This window comes from Manis javanica, chromosome 5, assembly GCF_040802235.1.
Source record: "Manis javanica isolate MJ-LG chromosome 5, MJ_LKY, whole genome shotgun sequence".
Classification (NCBI taxonomy): Eukaryota; Metazoa; Chordata; class Mammalia; order Pholidota; family Manidae; genus Manis; species Manis javanica.
In genome coordinates, this window is record NC_133160.1 from 132,237,554 (window position 1) to 132,263,742 (window position 26,189).

Consider the following 26,189-nt stretch of genomic DNA (forward strand, 5'->3'; position numbering starts at 1 on the left):
TTGTTTCCTTTCAATAGACTGGAAGAGAAGAGGAAGCTCATTTAGCAAAAACTGGTTGGCAAAATGGGATTTTTGCTTCACGTGAAATGATTTGTACAAGAAGCCAAATATGTTTGCATGACACATCCTCACTGAGGAAGAATACACTTTCTCAATATCTGCCTGTCAAGTAGTAAATTCAGGAGGGCTCTGACACCCAGGCCAGACAGGGCTTGGAGAAACTCGAGCATTTCAGTTATCCTAAGAGCTAGAATGGAATGCACTTTGAGGAATGAAGGAAATGCTTTAGAATGTCACCTGGGAAGGATTTCCATTTGTATACCATCTTACCATTTCCCACCCTATCTCCATGCCATACTGGCACCTCTGGACAGCCTCTGGGGATACAGACTTCACAAAACTCAAGGCACACAGAGGCTCACCCCAAGAAGCTGGAAAACTAAGCTGTTTTCAAAGCAAGTTGACAAACCTCACTCAGGGTCAGTTCCAATATTGAGAAACCCTCACCACCATGAAATCCACCCTTTCCCAGTTACTGTGAAAACATTTGCTAGTCAATCCTGAAATAGAAAGCACAATTGATCTATAACCCAGCTTCCTGAAAATGAGAAGCTAGTCTTGGTCATTTCCAACGGTTTAAAATGTAAAGATGATAATTTTGAATGGAATCAAGAATTGCAGGAACAAAATGTTAACCAAAAAACTACAACCTCCACCACCACCACCACCACAGACGCCCTAACACGTGGACAGTTGACAGAAAACACAAATCATCAGTGGCATGGGAATCGTCTGCTCTCCTTCCCCCAAAGTGTCCAGGAAAACAACTTGGTGACCCCAAATATGCCAGAGACTCATAGAATGGATAAACTATTCTGACATCTCTGTGAAGCATTGACCGGGCATGTGGACTGGGCCTGAGCCCTCCACCATCCCTCATTAGCCACTGTCAGCTTCACATCCGGTTCCCGCTCTGGAATCCTGAGGCGTCACCCCGGGGAGCAGCGCTGGTGTTCATCAGGCTCTCCTGGCTATCAGCTGGGCTCTTCCTGACTGAACAGTGAAATGGTTCTCCTAGTTGCTGGCAGCCCTGGAATTCCCTGCGGTTGAACCTGCAAGGGGCGGGGCTGAAGCCGCAGCACAGGGCGGCCTTGGGGGCACCCTTCTGAGGCATAACGGGGAGGCACCTGAGACCACAAAGCCCCACCTGGCTCACTTCTGTTCCCATTGAAATCTCAGCAGAGTACATGAAAAGGAAGAAGGGATAGTAGAGTACTCTTTGGACTCAGAAGTCTTTTAACTCTCTCTGCCACTTCTAAGACGACCAGCTCACCCTGGCTTACCTGGGGCCGACCTGGTTCTAAAACTGAAGATTCAGCATCTTAAACCATGCAGTCAGTCCTAGGCAAGCTGCAGTGGTTGTTCTCCCCAGATACTAACTCTGTGATTCCGGGCAAGTGAACCTTGGTAGTAAGTTTCCACATCTGTGAAATGGGGATGGTAATCGTATATATCTAGCTCATTAGGTGGTTGTGAAGATGAAATGAATAGAGGGTGAAGTCCCTAGAACTGCTTGACCATGTTAAGGACTACATTTGTTAATTGTTATTACTACAGGGTAACATAATTGTTAGTGTTTAAATCAACAACAAAATCCCAGACAGAGAGGGTACATTTCACTTCTGCTCCTTTCTTGCTGCTGTATCATCTTGGATAAGCTGCTTAACCTCTCTGAGCCTCATCTTCCCCATCTGTTAAGTGGAGTTAATAGAACCCCATTGGGGTAGTATTTGATAGAATAAGCCCCAGTACTGTGCCTGGTGCTAAAGACCAAGCATGGAACAAGCGATAGCTCAAGGGGTTATTGTTATGACTTGTCATTAACAAGAAAGAAGGTGACATACTCCTCCCCCATGTGGGATGGATAGGTCTGCCCCTTTTCTCCTGCTAAATCCAGTTTTCCACCACAGAAGCTGTGTATTTTACACTGGGCATTTGAATCTGAGTGCCTGGTCTAAAGAGCTCCCTTTAGAGGAGGAATAAATCATGTGGAGGTGCCCACACACCCAGACAGCATCCTTTTAAGCTTCTGCCTCTTGAGAAGCTTGGGGCCACACCTATTCTCGACATAATTAGGTTGTGCTTGGAGAGGAAGGATGGCAGAGAGACAGCAAGCCCAGGGGCACGTGGAGACCACTGCACTGGCTCCCAGCTCCCACACTCCACTGACAGATGGCCCTGTCGACAGAGCAGAAGCAAAGGCACAGGCAGCACGAAGCCCACTGCTCATGCCTGTCAGCTGCGGGCCTGCAGATGCCCACTTGATTGGAACAGGCCACACTGCCAGCTCATGCTGTTTGTATGCCTCACAACAGCCACCCAGTAGTTGGCAGGAAACACTATCTACTAGAGACTATAAGGTAAATAGCCTGCTTCTAATTTCCCTTGCTTTATCCCTACCTGCTATACTGTAGTCACTTCTGAATCCTCAGCCACAGGGTGCATGGTATCCTAAGGTGCAGGCCTCCATTAAGATTTTGTCTGCCTTGGTTCAAATCCCAGCCATGCCACTTACCAGCTGTGTGGCCTTGGGAAGGTTACTTAATCTCTCTGTGCCTGACTTTCTCATTAGCAAAATGGTGATAGGGATTCTTCCTTATTGGGCTGATATGAGGACAGAATGGGTTACTATGTGTAAAGCATGTAGAATAGTACTGTTCTGTAGTAAGTGTACTCTAAGTGTTGGCTATAATTATTAGTTATTTGTTATAAGTTATTAGTTTGTGCATTGAGATTTGAAGGGTCAAAAGATGTAGCCACAGGTTGTCTGATAGATCGGACTCTGCCAACTACCAGAAAAAATAGAAAAGGAGAGCCATTAACATCCATTGACAGTGGGTTAAAGAATACCCACTCTCTGGCCAGCTGGTTCCATGTGGGCCCAGGGCCGGGTAATCCATCCCACAGGATCAAGTCGGCCTTTCGTGAACCGACACTTGGGCTTGCTTAGGTTGTCATTGGACCACTTGTCTCCTGGGTTGACTCAGCCATAAGAGCACCCCTTAACTCCCCTGCCTCCCTGTGCCCGAATCAAAAACTTGGGGTTCTAGGTGCCCAAAGCTTGGCCTGCATTTTCACGTTGCTTTCCAATTTGTTTTTAATTTTCTTTTTTGGGTATTCATTAACAAGTGAAGCAGGGGTGGTTGGAATTTCTGGGGACATTTTCCCCAGTGGTTTGGAGGCAGAAGAAAGGGGTTAACGAGAGGAAGGAGCACAGGGCCGGTGGTGATGTCTGAGGCCCTTTGGTTTTGTGTTCTGGGGTGAGGCCTTCAGGCTCAAGTTCATACTCAGGGTCTAAACTGCCTCCCAGAGGGTGGGCTTGCCCAGCTAATGACCTCTTTTACTTATTAACTGATGTGTACTTCATCCATGACTACACAAAGCGCTAATGATCTTTTTTCCTGTGTGGTTTCTGCTAGCTATGTGAGTTGCCATGTAATTTGATCCCAGAGAACGTGGGTTTTAACTTAGAGGAGAAAAAGTAACCCAAAAAGGCAGAATGACTTTTACCTAATGTTCTTGGACCAAAGATAGGTTATTTAAGAAGCTGCAGGTATAGTGAGTGAAATACAGGAAATAATTACCCAGTCTGAACTCAGAAAGTTCCCCAAAGAGGTCCTGTGCTCAGAACCAGGCTGCCTTAAAACCAGAGTTGTATTAATGGAAGCTGTTTTCCCTGTTACTTGAGTCTTTTCCAGGCAACAGGATCAGGACTTCATTAGCAAGGGCGGGTCCTGCGCTAGGGTGGGCTCTGGGACCTCACATGGGACTCTTTTAAAAGATGATGACTGACACACTTATTTTTATCTTAAACACAATAAAGATTTCTAGTGCTCTGCATTAAAAGGGTCATGAAATATTAGTTATCCTGTATTTAAAATATATAGCCTGCCTTCATCCAAAACAGAATCAGGGCAGCTTGCAGCAATTAAAACTTCTCTGAGCCAGCACAATTGAAAGTATACACAGAAAGCATCTAATAAAAGGAGCAAGAAAAAACACAGGGCATTTTGCTCAGCGAAATAAGTTAGAGAAAAACAAATATCATATGATCTTACTTATATGTGGAATCTTAAAACAAAACAAAAACAAAAAACGAAACTCAGAGATACAGAGAAGAGATTGGTGATTGCCAGAGGCAGGGGGTGGGAAGTGTGCGAAGTGGGTGAAGGGCGTCAAAAGGTCCAAACTTCCAGTTATATAATTAATAGGTCCCGGGGATATAATCTATAGCATGGTGACTATTGTTAATAGTGCTGTATTGCAGATTTCAAAGTTGCTAAGAGAGTAGAACTTAAAAGCTCTCATCACAAGGAAAAAAGATTTGTAACTATGTGTGTTGATGGGTGTTGACGAGACTTAATCGTTTTGTAATAAACACAAATACTGAATTATTTTGTACACCTGAAATTAATACAGCATGATATGTCAATTACACCTCAATAAAATCCATCAAAAGAACAAAAACATACTGGGACTGTACAATTAAAAGAATAAACAGAAAAACACAGCTGCTCGCAGCATCTCAGGCTGCTCTGACACACCTGGCTGACTCTGTGTCCTTGGGTGCTGTTTGCACAGTGCTGAGGATTTAATGGTCAGCAAGACAAGCTGGACTTCTCTCATAGAAGCTATGTTATTTTGTGGGGAGACAGTCATTTAAAAGGGAAGCAAGTAACACATAAAATAACTTCCAGAGATGGTAAGTGCTCACATATGAAAGCAGGTGCTGGCAGGAGACGGCATCTGCCTTAGACTAGTGGTAACCGAGTCTCTGAGGAGGTGACTCTGAGCCTTCCATCAGCAGCTGCATCCCTCCCACTGTCCCCTCCCATCCCCTGTTTTGGCCACAGACTTCTCAGTGCCCACTTGTCCCCTGCCCTGAGGTCATGGCTTAGCCCTGCTGAACCCTAGAAGTGGGTAATGGGCTAGTTGTCCAGTGTCCTGGGCTTTATCCCTAGCACCACTCCCAGCATTTGTCCACCTCTTTGCACTCACTTCTACTGTTTTTTTTCCCCATCAATGTTACTTTTGACAAAGTCTGCACTGAATCCATAAACCTGGTGCCTGCCAGGTATTTGCATCCTTGGGGCCTTTGAATGTGACATTCACACCTAGTCTGCCAGACCGACTTCACTTCTGTTCCTGGACTCAGCTCAGCTTTCCCCTCTTCTAGGAAGCCTTCCCTGATCCTCCCAAGCTGAGTGAGTGGCCCTTTCACCTAAGCTCTCCCATCACTTGGCTCAGACCTCCATCTCTCTCCCACAGTGTGGCATGGTGGCTTCTCTGTTTTCATGTTGGTCTCCTGGAGTGCATACTGTGTAGGATTTTTCTTTGCATCTGTACTGTCTGACATTATCACTGATATAAAATAATTATGCCAGTTACTGCTTATTGAGTTGCTTCTATGTTCCAGGTACTGTTAGCCACTTTGCATGAATCCTTATATCTTATAATAAATACACTTTATTGTAACTATTTTATATCTGGAAAACAAGGCTCAGACGAACTAAGGAATATGTCTAAAGTCACAGGGCTGGGAGGTGGGAGACCTAGGATTCATCCCAGATGTTTTAAACTTGAAAGCCTGTGTTTTTTCCATTTTACTGTGCCATCTGTCTTGGAAAACCCTCCAGAAGCATTCACTGAATGAAAAAAAAAATGTATTTCAGAATCACTCACCCTGCTGCACCAAGATAGCCCATCAAAAGGAGATACGTGGTACTTAGCACTCTGAGTCCTACTATATGCATAATACTTTAAAAACCCAAATCAAATAAAATCCCATTAAAGCTATTAGGGAAGTATGTGAAAAAAGAGGAATTGGAAAGAGTCTTACTTTCCCACTTCCCTCTCATTTTTCTCCTTTGGAGTGGGAGTGTAGGGAAATGAAAAGGAAAACTGTGAGCTTGCTGTGGGGGGAGGAGGACTGGCATCACTATGACAACCGGGACCATGTGGCTGAGCCCACCGACGCCCAGTTTGGCAGTTTCAGGAAGCAGGTGACACCGAAAGGGTAACTGTTGCTTAGTTTGGTTCAGTTCAACAAATGTCTGCTTGAGTGCCTCCTGGGGAAATAGACATGGTATTCAGACCCTCTGAAAGGCACCCAGTGAGCAAGCCTTGTCCCTTGCCTCCCTTCCCTGTGGCCCGTGGAGCAAGGCTTGCCCCCCGCTGGGAGGCTGAGCCAGCTCTTCCCCAAGCCCCACTCTGGGGAGGCCATCTCGGCCCTGGAGGGATAAAGATCTCACAGTTTGGTTCTGTTGGCTGAATTATGGAACTTGGCTCCCCCTGCCCCCTTTGGAGATTGGATTTTATAGAAAAAAATAAGCAGGGAAGAGGAGGTAAGGATAGATAAAGATAGGTAAAAAAAAAAAAAAGCTGCTACTTTAACTAGGGAAGTCAGGGCCAGCGGATTTCAATCAGACCTTTAGGAGAGGAGGGAGCAGACCAGGGGGGAATCTGGAGAAAGGGTGAGACAGACCGGGGCCATGTCAGTGTGCACAGCCCCTGGGTAGGAATAGGCTGGGCAAATGTGAAGACCAGCGGGGGTTGAATGAGCAAGGGGTGGCAGACAGAACTAATGGGGGCAGAGAATACAGGGCCCGGAGGCCGTCACAAGGACCTTATGCTTTGTAAAATGGAGAGCCATTCTAAGAGGATCACCCTGGCTGCTCTGCTGAGAATGGATGGGAGGGGAGCAAGTGTCAGAGCAAGACAGCCTCTCAGGAGGCTGCTGTGGTCACCCAGGCATTGATGACGGTGGCTTGGACCAGGTTGGTGGCAGTGAGGGTGATGAGAAGCAGTTAGATTCTGGACATATCTTTCTTGATTGTATTCAGAGTGTCAAGAGAAAGAAAATAATCGGATGACTCTGGGGATTTGGGCCTGAGCAACAGGAAGGATGTAAGGTGCTATTTAATAAGGTGGAGAAGATGCAAGAGCTCATTTGGCAGGGAAGCTTAGGGTGTTTGGCTATGTTGAGTTTGAGAGGCCAGTTAGACATGTAAGTGAAGATGTGAGAAGGAGTTTGATGCGTGGCCCTGGAGTGCAGGGAGGCTCTTGGCTGGAGGCCAGGCCATGGGAGGGGAGAAGCATGGAGCCCCCCAGCCTGGATTCAAATCCCAGCCCACTCTGTGGACCCAGACAAGGCTTTCTTCCCTTCTGGCTTCCATATTCTCTTCTGTGAAGTGGAGGTGGTGTAACAAATACTACAAAACGGTTGGGAGGGTGAAGGAAGACCATGTATGTACAGCAAAATGCACAGTACATAGCAGATTAAGACATTAGCTGTCCTCTTCCTAACCACCTTCTGAGCTGTCAGAACTCCCAAATCAGCAATGTGACACATCAGCATGCGGAGCTGGGACTTGATCCTGTAAGCAGTGGGAAGCATGTCCATGGGAAGTTTTTGAGGATGAAGGAATTGTTGGGGTACTTAGGATGGATTAGATGAGGTGGAGGGAGAGGCAGACTGGGAGCAGGCAGATGGGCCTGAGTGTGTTGCACAGCAATGGAGGGCCCGAGTGGAGGCCCTGGAGATGGAGTGGGAGCTGAGCACACATGGCCGAGGCCCACCTTCTGTCTCCAAGGTCGCCAGCACCCTGACAGATTCTCTCTGAGCTGGAGCGCTGCGAGTTCGGGCAGCTCCCAATGGCTGGGTGTGAGGACAAAGCAGAGCTTGTCACTCTCTTACAGCAACATCTCTCCCACAGCAGCCTCCCTGCCTGACCCCAGGTGCCCCACTTCCAGCAAAATTTCAGTCACTCATCCTGTTGGGAGGAGCAGCTAAAGCCTAAGAGCCAGCTGTTGGTAGGGAAACTCCCTTCTCTCCAGAGACCCTAATCTTGATTGTCTTTGTCAGAAAGAACAATACATCCATTAGGGTCAAATGTCTCCCATTGCCTTTATATGATAACTTTGGGCAAGTGATAAGCTCTCCCACCAGTGAAGACAAGCAATTGAGAATTCAGTCTCAGACTCTGATTTGGATCAACCAAGATGTTGATATGGAGTTAATATCCAAAATATATAAAGAACTAATACAACTAAGTAGCAAAAAAAAATCCAATTTAAAAATTGGTAGAAGATCTGAATAGACATTTTTCCAAAAAAAAGCATTTGACCCCATTAGGGCCAGCTCCCCATGCATGCAAGCTCACAGACTCTCATGGAAGTGGGGAGAGAGGGAGCTTGGGGGACGAGGCAGGGGGGGCAGCGCTGCTTCCTGGAGGACTGAAAAGAGAGAAATGAATCTGACCTTTCCACATTGGCAGCTTTTTTGATTCCCAAAGGTTGGAATTTGTCATCCCTTGAGATAGATCTGGCCTACAGATGTGTTTTGTTTGGCCCACACATATTTTTTTAAATTTTGAATTTGTTGCCAAATTTTAAAAACAAGAGATTTCACATTAAAAACTGGATTTCGGCTTCCAAATTGCTCAACAGCAGGCTGGACATTGTCATTTTCTTTTTTTAACTGAGATATACAGCATTATAAATTTTAGTTCTACAACATAATGATTCAATATTGTGAAATGATCACCACAGTAAATCTAGTTAACATCCATCACTATACATAGTTACACCTCTGTTTGTGATAAGAGCCTTCAAGATTTACTCTCAGCAACTTTAAAATATGCAATATAGTATTAACTATAGTTACTATGCTATACATTACATCCCCATGACTTTATTTTATAACTTAAGTTTGTACCTTTTGACCCCCTTTACCCACTGTACCCAACCCTCTGCCTCTGACAGCCAATTGTTCTCTGTTTCTATGAGCTCTGCTTTGTTGTTGTTTTAGGTTTCACGGGTAAGTAAGGTTATACAGTATTTGTCTTTCTCTGTCTGACTTATTTCATTTAGCATAATGCCCTCAAGGGCCAGCCTTGTTGCAAGTGATGGGATTTTCTTCTTTTTATGGCTGAATAATATTCTTGTGTGTGTATATATGCTATATCTTTATCCATTCTTCTACTGATGGATACTTAGGTTGTTTTGAAATCTTGGTTATAGTAAATAATGCTGCAATGAACATGGTGTGTGTATATCTTTTCAAATTAGTGTTTTCACTTTCTTCAGATAAATAGCCAAAAGTAGAATTGCTGGATTATATGGTAGTTCTACTTTTAATTTTTTTATTTTGATTTTAAATTTACTGTCTTCCATAGTACCTACACCAATTTATATCCCACCAACAGGGTGTAAGGGTTCCCTTTTCTCTACAACCTTGTCAATACCTATTTCTTGTCTTTTGATAATAGCCACTCTAACAGGTGTGAGGTGATATCTCATTGATTTGCATTTCCCTGATGATTAGTGATGTTGAGCATCTTTTCAAGTACCCGTTGGCCATCTGTATGCTTTCTTTGGAAAAATGTCTATTTAGGTCTTCTGCCCATTTTTAAATCTGATTGTATGTTGGGTTGGGATTTCTTTTTCTGCTGTTGTATAAGTTCTTTATATAAATTGGTTATTAATCCCTTATCAGATATATTCTTTACAAATATTTTCTCCCATTCAGTAGGCTGCTTCATTTTGTGGATGGTTTCCTTTGTTGTGCTTAAGTTTTTTAGTTTGATGTCATCCTGCTTGTTTCCTTTTCCTTTTGTTGCCTTTGCTTCTAGTATCAGATCCAAAAATTCATTGCCATGACTGCCAAGGAACTTGCTGTCTATAATTTCTTCTAGGAGTTTTATAGTTCCAGGTTTTACATTCAACTCCTTCATTCATTTTGAGTTAATTTTTGTGTATGTTGTAAGAGAGTGGTTCAGTTTCATTCTTTGTGTGTGGCTGTTCAGTTTTCCCAGCACCCTTTACTGAAGACACTGTCCTTTTCCCATTGTATATCCTTGGCTCCTTTGTCATAAATTAATTGGCCATATATGCATGAGTTTATTTCTGGACTCTATTCTGTTCCATTGGTCCATGTGCCCATTTTTATGCCAATAACATGCTGTTTTGACTACTATGGCTTTGTAATATGTTGAAATCAGGAAGTTTGATGCCTCCAGCTTTGTTCTTTGTTCTCAATATTGCTTTGGCTATTTGAGGTCTCTTGTGGGTCCATACAAATTTTAGTATTGTTTCTCCTGTTACTGTGAAAGATGCCATTGGAATTTTGATATGGATTGCAAAGAATCTGTAAATGGCTTTGGGTGGTATGGACATTTTAACAGCATTCTTCTAATCTGTGAGCATGGATATCTTTCCATTTATTTGTGTTGGGTTCAGTTTCTGTCATCAATGTCTTATAATTTTCAGAATACAGTTCTTTCATCTCTTTTGTTAAATTTATTCCAAGGTACTTTCTTTTTGATGCAATTCCAAATGTGGTTATTTTAATTTCTCTTTTTGATAGTTCATTATTAGTGTACAGAAATTCAAAAGATTTTTGTATACTCATTTTTTATCCTGCAATTTTATTGCATTCATTGATTGATTTTAATAGTTTTTTTGGCAGAGTCTTCAGAGTTTTCTGTATGTAATATCATGCCATCTGCAAATAGTGTCAATTTGGCTTCTTCCTTTCCAATTTGGATGCCTTTTATTTCTTTTTCTTGCTTAACTGCTGTTGGGCTAGTCTTCTTGAGGCAATGATCAGCAAAGGTCTGTAATGGTTGTTGCACCCTTGAAATTAAAAAGCTCTGCTCACCACAGTCCCCATCCAGCCTGACCTCCCTCATTTCCTCACCTGACAAGCATATGAGTTTGCAAGCCTTCGGTTAAAGTAGGATCAGACTAGGCAATTAATAAACTCAGTGTGAGGAGGAGACTCAGTGTTTACCTAGTTCAGAAGTGAACCAAGAGAGAAAGAATGTGAGGGAAGTTAGATCAAAGGGAGGCTGTGTGGTTAGCCAGACTGTTCTAATGTGGGTATTAAGGCTTGCTTTCTCATGGACAACTTTTATTCTTCTATCAAAAGTTCACCAAAAGTGAGGCCTCCCCTGCAAATTGGCTCATACTACCCAGTCGGTTGAACTCAGCACAGAACACTCCATCAGAGCCTCTGTCAATGAGGCAGCTCCATTCTGCTTCAGGTCAACTGCCATTAGCAGTGAACTCAAGGCCTCAGGAATTTTTGCAAGGAGTTCACTTTCTCTTCTTGTGGCCCCCACCATGCAAAATGACAGAAATTCCATGGCACACCTAGTGTCAGTATTCTTACATTAAGATTGATTTGTCTCTGCTAACTTTGGTATAAGTACTCAAGATCTCAACTCATTATTAAAAGAAAAAAAAAATCCCTGATTTTTCATATGCTTTGTTGTACAAATGGCATATCAAAAGTGCATGGTTTGATTGAAAAATGGTCTTCCCTGTTCCTCGTGTTCATCCATCAAGTTCGTAGCCATTGCCCGTCACCACCTGAGAGTACTTAGTGCTCGGGATAACTGAAAGGAAGAATAAATCCTGCTTGCCTAGCACGCAACCCAGGGTTCAACTGTATGTTCCTGTACTGGCCAATGCTAATCCCCTCTTCCCCTTTCCTCCCCTCTTTTGTGCTTATAAATCAAGAGGCCCCAGTATTAGTCACCACAAAAGAGATAATTAGTCAGTACAAGCTGCTACCTTCATAGATCACTCTGGGCCTCAACTCCAAGCTAAGCCAAAAAGTGGAACAGCAACATTACACATGCTTTAGCACAACCTTTTTTTTTACACAAGGTTTCTGAGTCTGGATGTTTAAATCTAGATTATGTACCCTCCCCAGTTGATGTAAGGATAGCTGTGATATGAGGCCAAAGGGAAGGCTACTTGCCCATTTTATGATGATTTCCTTTCCTAGACTCGAAAAATGTGCTTTGCAACCCCAAGGATTTGAAACAGCAATAGTTTCTTACTGGTATAGCCTTGGGATTCAGATGTTTTTAAGTACCTTAACCCTTCTCACAGATGAGGCAGCAAAATAAGATGCCACCTTTTTCCACGAGGGTATGCTATGTCCCTCCCAGGAAGCCATGGCTTGTGCCTTTGCCAGTCATTTGTCCAGTTGGAAAATTCATTTCCTGCTCTGGCAGGACACATGGTCAAGGGCATCACTGCCCCAAGAAAAGACTGTTTCCAGTCCAACTAAATAGTGTAGGAACTTCCTCCCCATGGATTGCTAACCAAATACTGCTGGCTTGCACAGAAGTGTTCCACTCATGTATTTATGACTCTGGAGCTGCTCAAATGCATACTGGCTTTTTTTTTTTCCATCACACAGTGTTTCTTCCAATTTTTCAGTTTCCCCTATCAACCACTTTGCTATTTTTAAGCAGAACAATTCCAAGCCAAAGTAGCTAATCAGAACAGTAAAACCTCACCAGTTCAAGCAGGAAACGTGAGTACTTTCAGTGAGGGAAAGACTAGAATTAGAAACTGGAGGGCCTGTTTCATCTTCTATAAGATAAGAGTGTAAGGTTGTATGATCAAAGTCCTTTTCTGCTATTATTAAAATCATATTTCCACTTTCAATGGAAGATGCCATCAATTATAAGAAATACATGTACCAAGAAGAAAAGAAAATTTTAAGAACGGCCACTGCTCAAAATTATTCCTAAACACCTTTAAAGATATCCCTGTGAAAGCATGCACTGGCCACATCACTCTTGTGGCTTTGAATTCATTCGGATAAATATCGTGCCCTCTCCTACCCTCTAGTTGTATTGTTTGGCATAAAACAGGCCAATCCTTTTGAATGACCTAGGAAACAAAATGTGGCACCACTTTTCATCTCCTTAGGGGTATCTTTCTTTCTAAGTAAATAAAGCATTTGCTTGTTTCTTTGCAAGAAAATATAGAATTGCTGCCTTCTTTCTAACAGTGAATATTTGCTTCATCAATATCAAATTCACATGCCACTGCTCTGTTTTTGAGACTTCCTATATATACAATAACTTCACATGTCAATACTGAGCCATAATGTGATCCTTGCTGAGACATTTAATGGCAGTTCAATGCAATGGTGTAGTACTAAGAGTGGACACAGTCAGTGGAAACAACAAATGGACCCCTGTGGCCATGACTGCCATGTTTAGATAATGATGTCTGCGCCATGGCTGCCACTTGGCAACAGAAGCTCTGTGACCCCATCAGTCACCTATGCATCCTAATTTCAGAGATGGCAAAGTGTGAAAAACAAGCATCTTAAGGCAGATGAATTATGGAAGTAGCTGCTATCTATTGAGAACTCATTATACATCTGGCCAGGTACCAGCAACCCGTGATGTACGTGCAGATTAAGAAGTTTAACCAGGTTAGCAAAATTGCCCCAGATCACACAGCTAGGTCTGTTTCAGAGTGAGGATTCTAATCCAACAATAGGCCCTGCTATCTGCAGGCTCTCTAGCTCTACAGGCCATATACATCATGTGTGCATATCAACGATAAACTGATGTTTGATCTGCTTACATTCAAGAACATAAAGCATTCAAGAACTCCAAACAGGCTCTCAAAGAGTTATTTAATATGGTTCAAATATATAAGATTTTCTGCAACAAACTGTTAAAAATGTGTAATACATCCATTATATGAAAAAGGTCTCTTCTTAAAGGGGCTCGCCTGTATGATTTCTGCTTTTACAGCCACTGTGGAAGCTTGTGTGGCTATCTGCAGCTACTTCCTCACACATGAGACAGTGAGACAGTTAAATCATCACCATTTTCTGGCCAAAGCCCTCCCTGAGAACAGGAACAACTTGCCCAGTGATAACTGGAAGTACATTCATGACAAAATATGGACCTGAAGCAACTCAAATTTTGTTCTCTTGGCCACAGGGCTGCTCTTTAACATGGATGGTGAATGGGTCTAGACAATTATGGGTTTAAGACTCAAATGTTTTACTTTCCTAATGTTAGAAGACATGACAATAAGTGAAATTTTTCAGTGCGTGGGATACCTCAGACCCTGGTCCTGGTCACTCTGAGACCAGCCCAGGGGCAGAGAATTGAAGCCAGCAAGCTGCCTCCAGAGAACAGTGATGCTAAGTAAACTCCTGTGGCTTTGTGGTGATAGCAGTACTGCTTCCATGGACAGTTAAAAATGGAACTGGGAAGAGCTTAGTATTTATGTTCAGTGATTTGGGAACTAAACCAAAAAAAAAGGGCTGAGGGTAACCACGGGCTTTTGTGATCAAAATGAGTGCCAGCAAGAAGGAACCACCAAGTCCAAATAACTGAACACCCCTAATCTCAAGCCTGAGTCTTGTAGATACCATAACAACTCATAAATTTGCATTCCAGGGCCAGTGTAGAGAATGCTTGAAGAGAATGAAAATAAGATTCTTTTAAAAACCGTTTTCTCACGTCATTCATTCCTTTGGCTGGTGAGTGTGTATTGAATACCTACATGTGAAAAGAGGCGATAGAAGGGTGGGCAAATCAAGTCCTGAACACGGCAAGCATGTGCACTTGCAGAGGCCTGGGGGAACCACGAGCAAAGCTGAAGCCTTTCTGACCTCCCCCTGGTGTCGTTGCAGCTGTAAAGGTGCCTCTCACTACGGCCTGACCAAGGACAGGAAGAGGTGCTCCCAGGATGGCTGTCCCGATGGCTGCACGAGCCTCATGGCCACAGCACTCTCGCCAGAGGTTTCCGCAGCTGCCACCTCCTCCCTGATGACTGGTGAGCCTGGCCTAGACAACCCTGCCTATGTGTCCACAGCCGAGGATGGTCAGCCAGCAAACAGCGCACTGGACTCTGGCCAGAGCAACCGAACTAGGGGTGAGTCAAGGGGGTAGTTCTCTGGGAATGGGCTCCTTGCCTTGGAATTGCCCTCTGTGGAATATTTGCTGTGGAAAGTTCTAGAAATGTTTTTTTAAGGGGAAATTATTCTGGTAGTTTTAGCAGCAGTCCAATGTCCAATTCTCCAAAGTGAAATGAAACCAGGAGTACCTCAGATCATTAAAAATGTGTGTAATCTGACTTGGTGAAAGGCATTGAAGTTAGACCTAACGATTCATCACTCCTGTGGCATCTGTACCTTCCCATCTATGCTGCTCAAGAAAAGTGCTACTCTGTTCATTTCAGCCCAGGAAAAAGGAAAAGCAGATGTTTAAACAAGCCATAGATAGGTCATTGTAGAAAAATGAGAAAATAGAGATTACAGAAATTGTATCATCCTACCACCTAGAAGTAGTCACTGTTCATGTTTTATTGTATATTTCTTACCAGACATGTATATAAAAGGATTTCTATGAATGTCCAGCTACTCTTCCTCCCTTCTCTCTTTCCCTCAGCACGGCCCTTTGAGCGATCCACAATCAGAAGCAGATCTTTTAAAAAAATTAATCGAGCTTTGAGTGTTCTTCGAAGGACAAAGAGTGGAAGCGTAGTTGCCAACCAAGCCGAGCAGGGTGGAGAAAATTCAGAAAATATCCCTGCTCCAGAAGGTAAATGAACTCCCCTGCAGCATTGGACATGGGCTGGGCTTCCAGAATGACTTTGGGGGTAATGACAAACTACCACCCACTCTATAAGACACCTCTCTCCCCAAGGGCATAAAGTAATTTTTACCTTGATTAGTCTACATGTCACATAAGTAACTAAAGGCAGAAATTACTGTCCTCTTTTTACAGAGATTGAGGGAAACGGTTTTGGAATCCTTACCTCTAGTTGCTAGCTTAATGCATATAAAGAATAATAATTATTGTTAAGAGAAAAACATTTAAAATAGTGCCTGGCACATAGTAATTACTATATGAGTATTTATTCTTATTACAACGATGTCTGATGGGTGGTTCTGAGTGTTTTCCATGCATTAACTCCTCTAATCCTCACAACAACCCAGTGAAGCAGCTATTATTATCCCTGTTTTACAGGAGGAAACTGAGGCACAGGGAGTTAACGTATCCCAAGATACCTCACTAAACTCTGAATACAGGTACTGTGGGTCTAGAACCCAGGCAAAGGAAATTGTTGAATCTTAGATCCCGTGTTTTTCCCAATATAAATGGAGCTGAGGAAATACCATCCTATTCCTTTCTTTTCATTTTATATTAGAACTTTAGAGCAGTATAGTAGCTAAAAAGAAAAGAAAATTGAGCTTTCCTGTATACCACATAGTATTCCAACTCATTTAGACATCACAATGCTAAGGGACAGGAATTACGATTTCCGTTTTATAGATGAAAAAACCAAGACCCATTCTTTGGGTAACTAGCCCAAAGTCATCCAGCTAGAAAACAGCAGACCTAGGATTTTAACTCAGCTCCTCTGGCTCCAGACCTCACTCCTTTAACCACTCGATGGTAAATCCCAAGCCTCCGTCTTTATCATGCCTTCAGAGAATTCATGAGCAGTCATCTAAGACCCCTGCTTGCTTACTTCTCTCTCTCATCCTCTACACACACATTACGTGCTCAAACTACTGTGAACTTCCACAGTCATGTACTGTGTCTTCTTCTCACTTTCATGCTGTGGTCCAGCCTTCATTTCCACTCACCTGCAGCTGGCATTCTAATTCCTCCCTCCAAGCTCAGCATAGGCTTTGCCTCCTCCTGGAAGTCTTCCCTGACCCATTTCCTTTGTGTTTTCTCAAAGCACCTGTATCACTACTATAGCAATGTCACCTTTCATTGTACCTGTACCTATAAGGGTAGGGGTTCTTTCTTGGAGTCTTTGTACCCTCAAGACCAAGTATGATATCTGGCATGTAACAGTAAGTGTTGAATATTCATGTAGTGACTAAAAGGATTATAACTTCCTCTCTGCCGGTGTCCCCCTGTTACTAAATACTCTGTAATTCCACTCCATATAAAGTTTTCTCCTGCTGAATAAGACTTATCTACATAATTATTCCAGAAACATTTTAAATGAGATATTACTATGTATAAGGCACTGGCCTAGGCCCTGTAATGTCATATAAAGGTGATAAAATCCAGTTCTTGGCTTCAAGGGGTTCATTCAAAAAGACAATAAACTACCATGAAGAGCATCCCTTCTAAAGAAGGGTAGGGTAATCCATGTATACGGAGTGGTTATGACCTGGGTGGGCCCTGGGCTCTTGATCGTGTGCTGGGAAGTAGTGGGAGCTGAGGTGAAGGCCAGGTTAAAAGGGTCTTGCATGGCTCAGAACCTCATCCCCCCTGCTTTGAGAGAAATCTTCTGCATCCGTGGATGGTTTATTGCCCTTGTCTAGCTTGGATTAACACATAGTCTACAGGCACACACCTGATCATCTACAATTGCTCTCCTACAACACTAAACTATGTTTTCTACCTTTATCTTGCATCTACCTACCACTTCAGCATTTTATTAAAAATAAAAATAATAATAATAATAAAGGGAGAAATGTGGGATCAACATATAAATCAAGTATAAAAATCAAATGAATATTCATATTTGACCTGATTGTTTATAGTTCATAATGCGTGATCAAAATCGAAAGTTTCTGTGATGAATGCCCTTGTACTGTTCACCATGTAAGAATTTATTCACTATGTAAGAATTCGTTCACCATGTAAGAACTTGTTCATTATGCTTCAGAAGATTGGAGACTGACGAGAGTTAGGCTTGAGATGGATTAATGATTGTACATTGAGCATTGACCCCCCTATACTGAATTTTATTGTTGTTAACAACCATTTGATCAATAAATATGAGAGATGCCCTCTCAAAAAAAAAAAAAAAGGGTCTTGCATGCCCTTTAGGTGTCTTAACCTGGGGCAGTGAGCACACCTGGAGGCCTTTGGGTAGAGTTATTGCAGGATTGGAGCTATGTCTCTGGAAGATGAAGGTGGTAGCCATGTGATGTGTGCAGCGGGCTCAGAGTGGGAGAGAACTGATCTCCTTGGATGCTGCAGAAAGCTGTGGGGTGAGGTGACAAGACTCAGCATGGCTGGTGATGGTGTCTTTATAGAATTTGTGAGTCAACAGAGCCTTCAAAATGGCCTTAGCTTCTCACTGCTTCAGCAACCTGCTGTTGGTCTGGTGAACTCCCATGGCATGGTTTCTCCATCCTTTTCATACTGGTGAGGAGACTGGCTCCATTACTTATCAGCTGTGTGATCCTGGCCAGGTTACTTAATGCTCTAAGCTTCAGCATTTCATCATCTAAAAAAACAGGGATAATAAAATAATCAACGTCGTGGTTGTTGTGAGGACCAAACAAAAGACTGTGTGTGAATGTGCTTAGCTCAGTGCCCGCATGGAATAAACACTCGGTAAGGCATAGTATGGCCCTCAGTCTGTAGGGGAGGCTGCAACATGGAGCAATTCCGTTTCTTTCCAGACCAGCAGCACCAGTTTGGCAGTTTAAAATGACTCTAACTCTTGAAGGTCACCCAGGTCTCATTGGGTGTGGCTCTAATTCACATCATTTATAAGTGCTGCTGGGTATGTCCTTTCAGACCATCAGATCAAATATCCTGGAGTGGTTTCAGTTTGGGAATGTGACTTTTTTTGTAAATCTATTGGGAGGGAGGGTAGACAGGCAGGGGAAAGAGGGAGAGAATCAGCAGCTTTGATGACTACTTCCAAATCTTTCTTTGCTCAAAATAATTTTGGGAAAGATTTCCATTCCCTTGTCATCAGACCTGTTCCAACAAATGTTTGTAGTATGGGCTAGTTAACGTAATCAAAGTAGTCCAACTGTCAGTTGAACTCAGTACTATTAGTACCAGGAACTGACAGATTAAGACGGCTGCCCACAGGCTTACAGCAAAGCCAGTTGCCCACATTCAATTTCATCCCAATGGAGGTTAAGGACCCACATTTACAACATCTCAGGCTTCTTCTGGCTGCTAAATTGGTTTATCATGTTCTGTAATACTTAGATGTTTTAATTCTTTATTGTTCCTAGAGAGTTGAGTACTCTTTAATGAACTCATAGTTCATTAGGGAAAATGGCCTAAGGTCAGGGGTTTTAAAAATAGTAGCAGAGTATACAGAACCAGGCCTGCACTTTTGATCTTTCCAGATGACATAATTAAGGGAGAATCTTAGGGCAAAGGCAGCTGTCAGCAGCTACAGGAGACAAAATCATCCCCACCCTCTACAACCAAACTTGAGCCTCAAGCAGTTCTGAGGAGCTGCTACTCCTACCAAACTAGGTGTGTGGCTTGGCCAGCATTTTATGCTGTCCCCTCCGCGTGCTTCTGTTTAGACAGAGGACAGCTCCAGTTGGTGCTGATGGCTTCTGTATGCATCTGTAGTGCAAGTCACCTGTGGGACTTTGCTGTCTGTGAACCCCTGGCCCCAGGGGAACCCCATGGAGGTAACAGGAGGGCAAGTCATCAGGAGCCCCAGTCCTGACCTGACTCTGAGGGCCACCCAACTTTGCATCCTCCAGCCATTTATGTGACTTCCCCTTTCCTGGCTCAAATGTCCCCATGTGTGAAATAAAGGTTTGACAGGGAGATGGGGGATGGGGACCTGAGGCCTTGTGACACATTTCATGGGGAAAGAAGAGTCCACAGTCAAAAGATAAACTTTGAAAACACCAGCGTAGATCTCTGGATCTCGTTTTAGCTCTCAATCCAGCAGTTCAGGCAGATCAGGTACAAACCTTTTGCAGCCACCAACTCAGACTGGGCCTCTTTTCTTGTCATGAATCAAGCCATTTGACTTCTGTTTATTGACAATACTGCCTGCTAGAGAGGACTGGTAATTCCCTAGGCCTAAAAAGCAGGGGCTTCCAGGAAGAATCTTCAAAATGACCTGAGAGGCAGAAAAAGCAGGTCTGTTCCGTTTGGTCCCTTGATAAGTAAGTGATGAAACTGCAGTTCAGTCTGTAATGACCATTCTTTCATTAAACACTGGCTGAAGTCTCCGTGGGCAGAGAGCTGTGCATGGAACTTTAGAGCAGTCAGAAATTATGTCTTCAAGGATTATAGAGTCCAAGCAGAGATATAAAAAATGGGCATGAGAGGAATCATGATAAAGGCTCTGTACCCTGAGAAACAGAGAGAAGGCTTTATGGGAAATGGCACATGTTTAGAGAGAGCCGGGAAAGAGAGATCAGGACACAGTTTAATTGGAAGAGATTATTTCATGCAGTCTTAAAGGAAAAATTGGGTTCAGGCCTAGAATGAAAAACATTCCATGCAGAGAAACTTATGCTGGCATAGAGGCAGGAAAATGGAAAACATGTATGAGGAACAATGAATAGTTTAGTTTGGCTGAAACCAAAGTTTGGCAAGAAGAGTGGTTAGAAATGTCCATTGGGTTGGGTGTCTTACATAAATACTGTCTTTGTCCATTTTAGTCTTTCCAAGGTTGTATCACCTGATTCCAGATGGTGAAATTACCAGCATCAAGATCAATCGAGTGGATCCAAATGAAAGCCTCTCCATTAGGCTTGTGGGAGGCAGCGAAACCCCTCTGGTCCATATCATCATCCAACACATTTATCGTGATGGGGTGATTGCCAGAGACGGCAGGCTACTGCCAGGAGACATCATCCTAAAGGTAGAGACCATGGCTGTGGGACCATGAAAAGGGGCTTGATAAAAATAATTTCCAAGCAAATAACTGGATGGATGGATGGATAGAATTCTGAAGTATATATGGAGCGGTCATTTTCCTTAGTTACTATGTTGATATGAATCTTCAGGTGTGATTCGTACTTTGAGATGGGTCCCTGTCCCCCTCTGCCTTTCGTGTTCTTGTATCCTCCCTCTCCCTCTCTATATGACCTGCTTCTCTGCCTATGTACCATTTTGTCTCTTTTCCCCTCCTCTTCCTTCTCCCATCTTCCCCCTTTTCCTTTCTCTGCCTCCTCTTTCTTCTTCTCTCCTTTCTATCCCTTCTTCCTACTTTAAGTAACAGTATCATAAAATAATATAAAACTGAAGCATGTATCTTCTTAAAATGTTTTTAGAGCAGACTAATGGAACAGTTTGTATTCTGTCTAATCCACATTCACACGCCCCTCTAAAGTAAATTTCCTGTAGCTTAATGGCCCACCATGAAATAAAGTAATGCCTGACCTAGTCCTGCAAAGCCCACAGACACTCCAGGGGAGACAGGTGGGGGAACAGGAGGGTACAGCCTTGCACATTGCTGTCCTCTGAGCTTGGTAGAGGCAAGGGACAGTAGGGGAGAATTTTCAGAAGAAGAGAAAAGATAAAGGGGGAATTAGGGGCAGAAGTCAAATGAGCCAAAAGTGACAAGAAATCTCTCCCTGGTCCTATATTTCCTGTCTGATACTCAAATGACAGTTTCATCCCTTCCCCCTGCTGAAGGGCCAGGATGAAACATGAACTGTTTCTTTGGCAAAGAAATTCTTGTTCTTTGGAATAAGAGGAGAAGGAATTTAAAGCAGTCCTCACATGAATGCTGGGATTCCCACTGGCCTCTGGGGTGGAGTGCAAGGCAGCGCTCACAAGCCTCAAGGGACAGTGAGCAGTGGGCTCAGCGGCACCCTGCATGGCTTCCTCCCAGTTCTCAGGGACACTCTGCCACCTGGGAGGGTTGTGTAAGAAAACATTTGGATTCTTACGGCCTTCCACTAGCACTTGCAGCAAAAGGGCTGCCAGGACTGTTCACTACGATGTGTTTAGATTGTGTTTAGCATGGGTGTGTTGGGGGAAAGCAGACACAGGATAAGTGACAGAGCAGCACAAGGTCTTTAAGCTCACCTGGGCTTGGACAAAGGTGGTGAGAGTTGTCTGTGCACAGGGGAGCCTCCATCCATCGCTGGAGATGCTGCAGAAAAGTGCCGATTGCACACTGCAGGAAGGCTATTTAAAGTCTCATTCTAAGACTCCTCTAACAGTTGGCTGCAAGTGCAAGAAATCCTAAACCATAGAGATCCAAGGAGGTTGTTTCTCTTCTGTGGGCCTCCCTCCTTAAGCACAGAGGGCAGTGCCGCTGAGAAACTGTTTTCCCAGTGATTACACTCGGGGCTGTAGCCTCCAGGCCAGGCCCACTTAACCAGGATAATTAAAACCAGAAAGTCCCATGCGGTATCAGCCCGCAGATAATTAATGAGGCACAAGCTGGAGGAGCGAGCTTTAGGACATTCAAGTAACATAATAAAGTGATTCAGCCTTTCAGTAAAAGAGCCTAGAAACTTCCATTCATGGCAGTTTGTTTGAAACTCTGAAGATATTTTTCCTTTCATTGAGAACATCAGCAAAAGTCCTTGTAGGTGACACGACCACCTTTGAAACCTGACTCTGTCTTGCACACACACACACACACTCACACACACTCACACACAGTAGGTGGGCCTGAGATTTCCAGTATGGGTGACCCACAGAGAAAAAAATTATTTGGAGATTTTGGGAATGAAAATGTCAATGCAGTTTCATTTGAACATCAGTTTAATGTAATCACTTAAGCCCAGTGGGAAATTTCCTTTTCTTCTTCTGCCTATTCCTAATTTTTCTTCCTCCTCACCTCCAATTAAAACTGAGGGTTAGGACTGTATCAGTAAATCTGGGGACCTCTGTAAGGACAAGGTTGAAGAAGGATGATGTCTCCTGAGAAAGACCTGAATGGGTGACACAGGTGGCTGTCAAGGAGAGCAGTATTATGGGTAATGTTGGGAAATGGGCATGTTTGGACATTTGGACAGAGGATAAGGAGGCAGAGCAAAGCAGTCTTTAAGGAAGGGTCCTGGTGTGAGTCTGTGGGCCAGGGCCTTTAGGAAGGAGCTGAAGTGGCAGGTGGAGCTGAAGCTGACTGGTAGACTCCAGATTCTGAGGCACCTTCCCTGCAGGTCAATGGGATGGACATCAGCAACGTGCCTCACAACTACGCCCTGCGCCTCCTGCAGCAGCCCAGCCAGGTGCTGCGGCTGACGGTGCTGAGAGAACAGAAGTTCCAGAGCAGGAACAGTGGGCAACCACTAGATGCCTACGGACCCCAGGGTGACAGTTTCCATGTGATTCTCAACAAAAGCAGCCCTGAGGAGCAGCTTGGAATAAAGCTGGTGCGCAAGGTGGACGAGCCTGGAGTATTCATTTTCAGTGTGTTGGATGGTGGCGTGGCAGACCGACATGGCCAGCTGGAGGAGAATGACCGTGTGTTAGCCGTCAATGGACATGACCTTCGGTACAGCAGCCCAGAAAGCGCCGCTCATCTGATTCAGGTGGGTTACAGCTCACCCTAGGTCTTGTCAGAACCTACCAGCATTAACGGGAGTGCTTACTACCCAACCCACCCACCCTGTTACTATCATTTGTGACATACAGTGCCTCCCTTTTGAGAAGTCAAGATGGAGAGACTAGGTAAGAACATTATACAAGCAAATGATGTGTCTCAGGGTCGTGGACATACCCTGGGGGTCACCTGCCATCCAGGCTCACTGCCCATAAACACCTTGGCTTATGTGCTACAAGCTGACCAGGTTAAGATCACTTAAGGTTATTAGGAAGTTGATGTCATCCCTGTCACCAGTATGTTAGTCACAGACCCAGGGGTCGTTCAGCTATGTTCTGGACACATCCATGACATCCAGTTATACTAAGTCCCTTAAGAAGCTATGTCATGTGTCTTCCAGGGATCCTGTGAACAGAAACCACTGCGGGCATGGCTATGCCAGCCTCCTTGGAAGGCCCCTGGGAACTCAAGTTTGAACATAGAGCAAGTCCCCAAATAAGAGAAGCATATAAATTATTGATCACTCAGACAAATAGACTTCCTAATAACCTGACATTGGTTCAAATTAATTCACTTTCCTGGCTGGTATATGACATCATTAAGCCCTAGCATTCATTTTGTTGACGTTGACTGGGTCACCATGTTTTTCTAATGTTTATTGAGCTGCCAGCTTTATTGCTAGAGGAACAGGCTTTGTACTGGGCTCTTGAAGTCTAACTCATTAATTTACTTCATTTGCCAAAATGTATTGTTTCTGCTGCTTGCCTACTGCTGTGTTAAAGGCAGAGAACAGAAAGATAGAAACTTCAAGCTGCTGTTCCTAAGGAGCCCCAGTCTAGATGGAGTTTTTCTAAATGATTGCTGCATAGTATGATAATCTTGTAATGGAGAGATTAAGTACAGTGCTGGCTTAGACGAAGGAGAGATTTTTGCTTGAATAGGCCTAGGAATTCTTCATAGAGGAGGGATACCTTGAACTGGGGCTTTGAAGGATTGGCAAAAGTTCTCTAGGTGGACAAGGCAGGAAGGGCCAGTCTAAGGAGATACAACCCAAAAGAACAGTTCTCCAAAACCAGTTAGGGAAATGGTTAATACCTGGAGCACTATGTCCATTTAAAAAGCAGCAATAGATAAGCAGTGGTAGGTAAGGGCCAGATCATGTAGAGCTTTTTTGAGTCATGCTAAGGAGCTCAGACTTTACCCCTAAGGCATGGGGTGTACTTGGAAGGGTTTAAGAAAGAAAAGACATGATTTTCTAGAAATAACCTCTAGAAGTAGTGGAGAGGTATAGGAGAGGGGCTAGATTAGAGGACTTAAGAAAAATTTGCAATTATCTGGCACATCATGTCAGCTTCTACTTAGTGACTGATGTATTACTTCAAGAATAGAGTCAGCAGCAGTATTTGACTGAACCATAAACCAGCTTTCATGCAGGGTGACAGAAGACAGAGCCTGCCCTCAAGAACTCGATCATCTAAGGACAAATGAGTCTCCCTACTCTTGGGTTCCAGTTATTGGAGTACTTCGGGTGTCGACAACTTCTCACTATCGTGTGTGTAGTGTCTTATCCCTCTTCTTTGAGGAGAACCAAGTAGGGGATGATGATATTGTTACTCTAGATATGGACAGCCTGAGGTAGAGGATGCAAGGGGACTTACCCTGCTTCTCCTGTCCACCAGGATGGGTACCTTGGTTCCTGAGCTTGTTTCTTGGTGGTGTCCCAACTCCAAGATAATTTTCAACCATGAAGGATGTTTATCTACACAACAGGGCTTGACAACATGCCCTGTGGAGCAAGTAGAGAACAAAACCAGAGTTACACAGATATTTCCCTTCTGGAGTTTATGCCCTCTATTCCCAAATTCCTATGTCCAGTCCCAGCTTCTCCTGGGACACCACACTCACAGAACCAACTGCCTACTTGGCATCTCCATGTGGATGTCTACAAAGCATCTCAAACTTAGTGTCTAAAACCAAACCGTTAGCTTTTCCCCACTCTCCCTTGCCAAACTTGCTCTTCCCTCAATCTTTTCCAGTCTCTAAAAAAATGGCACCATTTACCCAATTATTTGGGCCAAAAGGAATCTTTACTCTCTTTCAGTATTCCCCCACCCAGTCCCTTTCTCACCACCTCCATGGCTTCCACCAGCCAGGCTACGATCAGCTTGGGAATGGGCCACGGCAGGAGCCTCGTGTCTGGACTCCTTGCTTCCTCACCCCTTCTCTGCCTCTGCTCCCTACATGGCAGTTAGAATGAGCACTTTACAGAGTCAATCCCATCATGTTACTCTCTCACACTCAGTCCTCTGATGCCTCCCAATACTCTTAGATTAAAAATTCCAAATCTTAACAGTGGCCTGCAAAGCCATACATAATCTGGCCTGAGGTTATTTCACCAACTTGATTGCTTAAGCAAAGAGAATTTCTAGAATTCTCTCCCTTGCTTAACCATGCTCTGTCACATTGTCTTCTTGTTGCTCCTCAAACATCTCAAGAACTTTTTACCTCAAGGCTGATGTTCTTGCTGTCTCTCTGACTAGAAGTTTTCCAAATATCTGTATAACTCCATCCCACACTTCATTTAAGCCTCTCCTCAAATGTCACCTCCTCAGAGAGACCTTCACTGACAATCTCAAATTGCATCTTCCATTCCCAGCTCTTATCTTCTAGTCTGCCTTATTTTCTATCAACAAATCATTTTATTATTACCTGTCAGTCTAGTTTAGTACTGTACAGTATTGTATCTCAAGCACTTAGGGAAATGCTTGGCAATAAGACACTCAGTTTTTATTGAATGAATAAATTGAGTCAAATTACAAAAATATAAATATATATAATTTATATATTAATTCCATCTGACAGGGATTTTTTTATCAAACCATTTACCAAAGAACAAGCACCAAATCTACTTTAACATGTTATTTGTCCCCAAGATAGAATCTCTTTTTGTCCCCTTGAATTTGTGCAGTAATCGTTGGTCAAGCACTTTCTATGTGCCAAGAGGTGTGTGGCACAATGGTCCACAGACTGATGAAGTTCATGGCCTCATGGAATTTGGAATATACTCCAGTCCCTGATCTCAAATACAAACAATT

The 26,189-nt window shown here is 43.6% G+C and overlaps 1 protein-coding gene across 12 annotated transcripts in view; it reads left to right on the plus strand.

Moving 5' to 3' along the window:
- LNX1 (ligand of numb-protein X 1) overlaps positions 1 to 26,189 on the plus strand; it is a 160,666-nt gene that overhangs the window by 111,171 nt on the left and 23,306 nt on the right. For 11 of the 12 annotated variants that reach the window (XM_073237617.1, XM_073237615.1, XM_073237612.1 and 8 more), the window contains 4 exons: positions 14,528 to 14,769; positions 15,285 to 15,437; positions 20,252 to 20,454; positions 22,712 to 23,083. In XM_073237617.1, the coding sequence (XP_073093718.1) occupies positions 14,528 to 14,769; positions 15,285 to 15,437; positions 20,252 to 20,454; positions 22,712 to 23,083 (970 nt within the window). Of the gene's footprint in view, positions 1 to 14,350; positions 14,375 to 14,527; positions 14,770 to 15,284; positions 15,438 to 20,251; positions 20,455 to 22,711; positions 23,084 to 26,189 lie in introns of those variants that run through there. The other variant, XM_073237621.1, reaches the window with a different exon arrangement.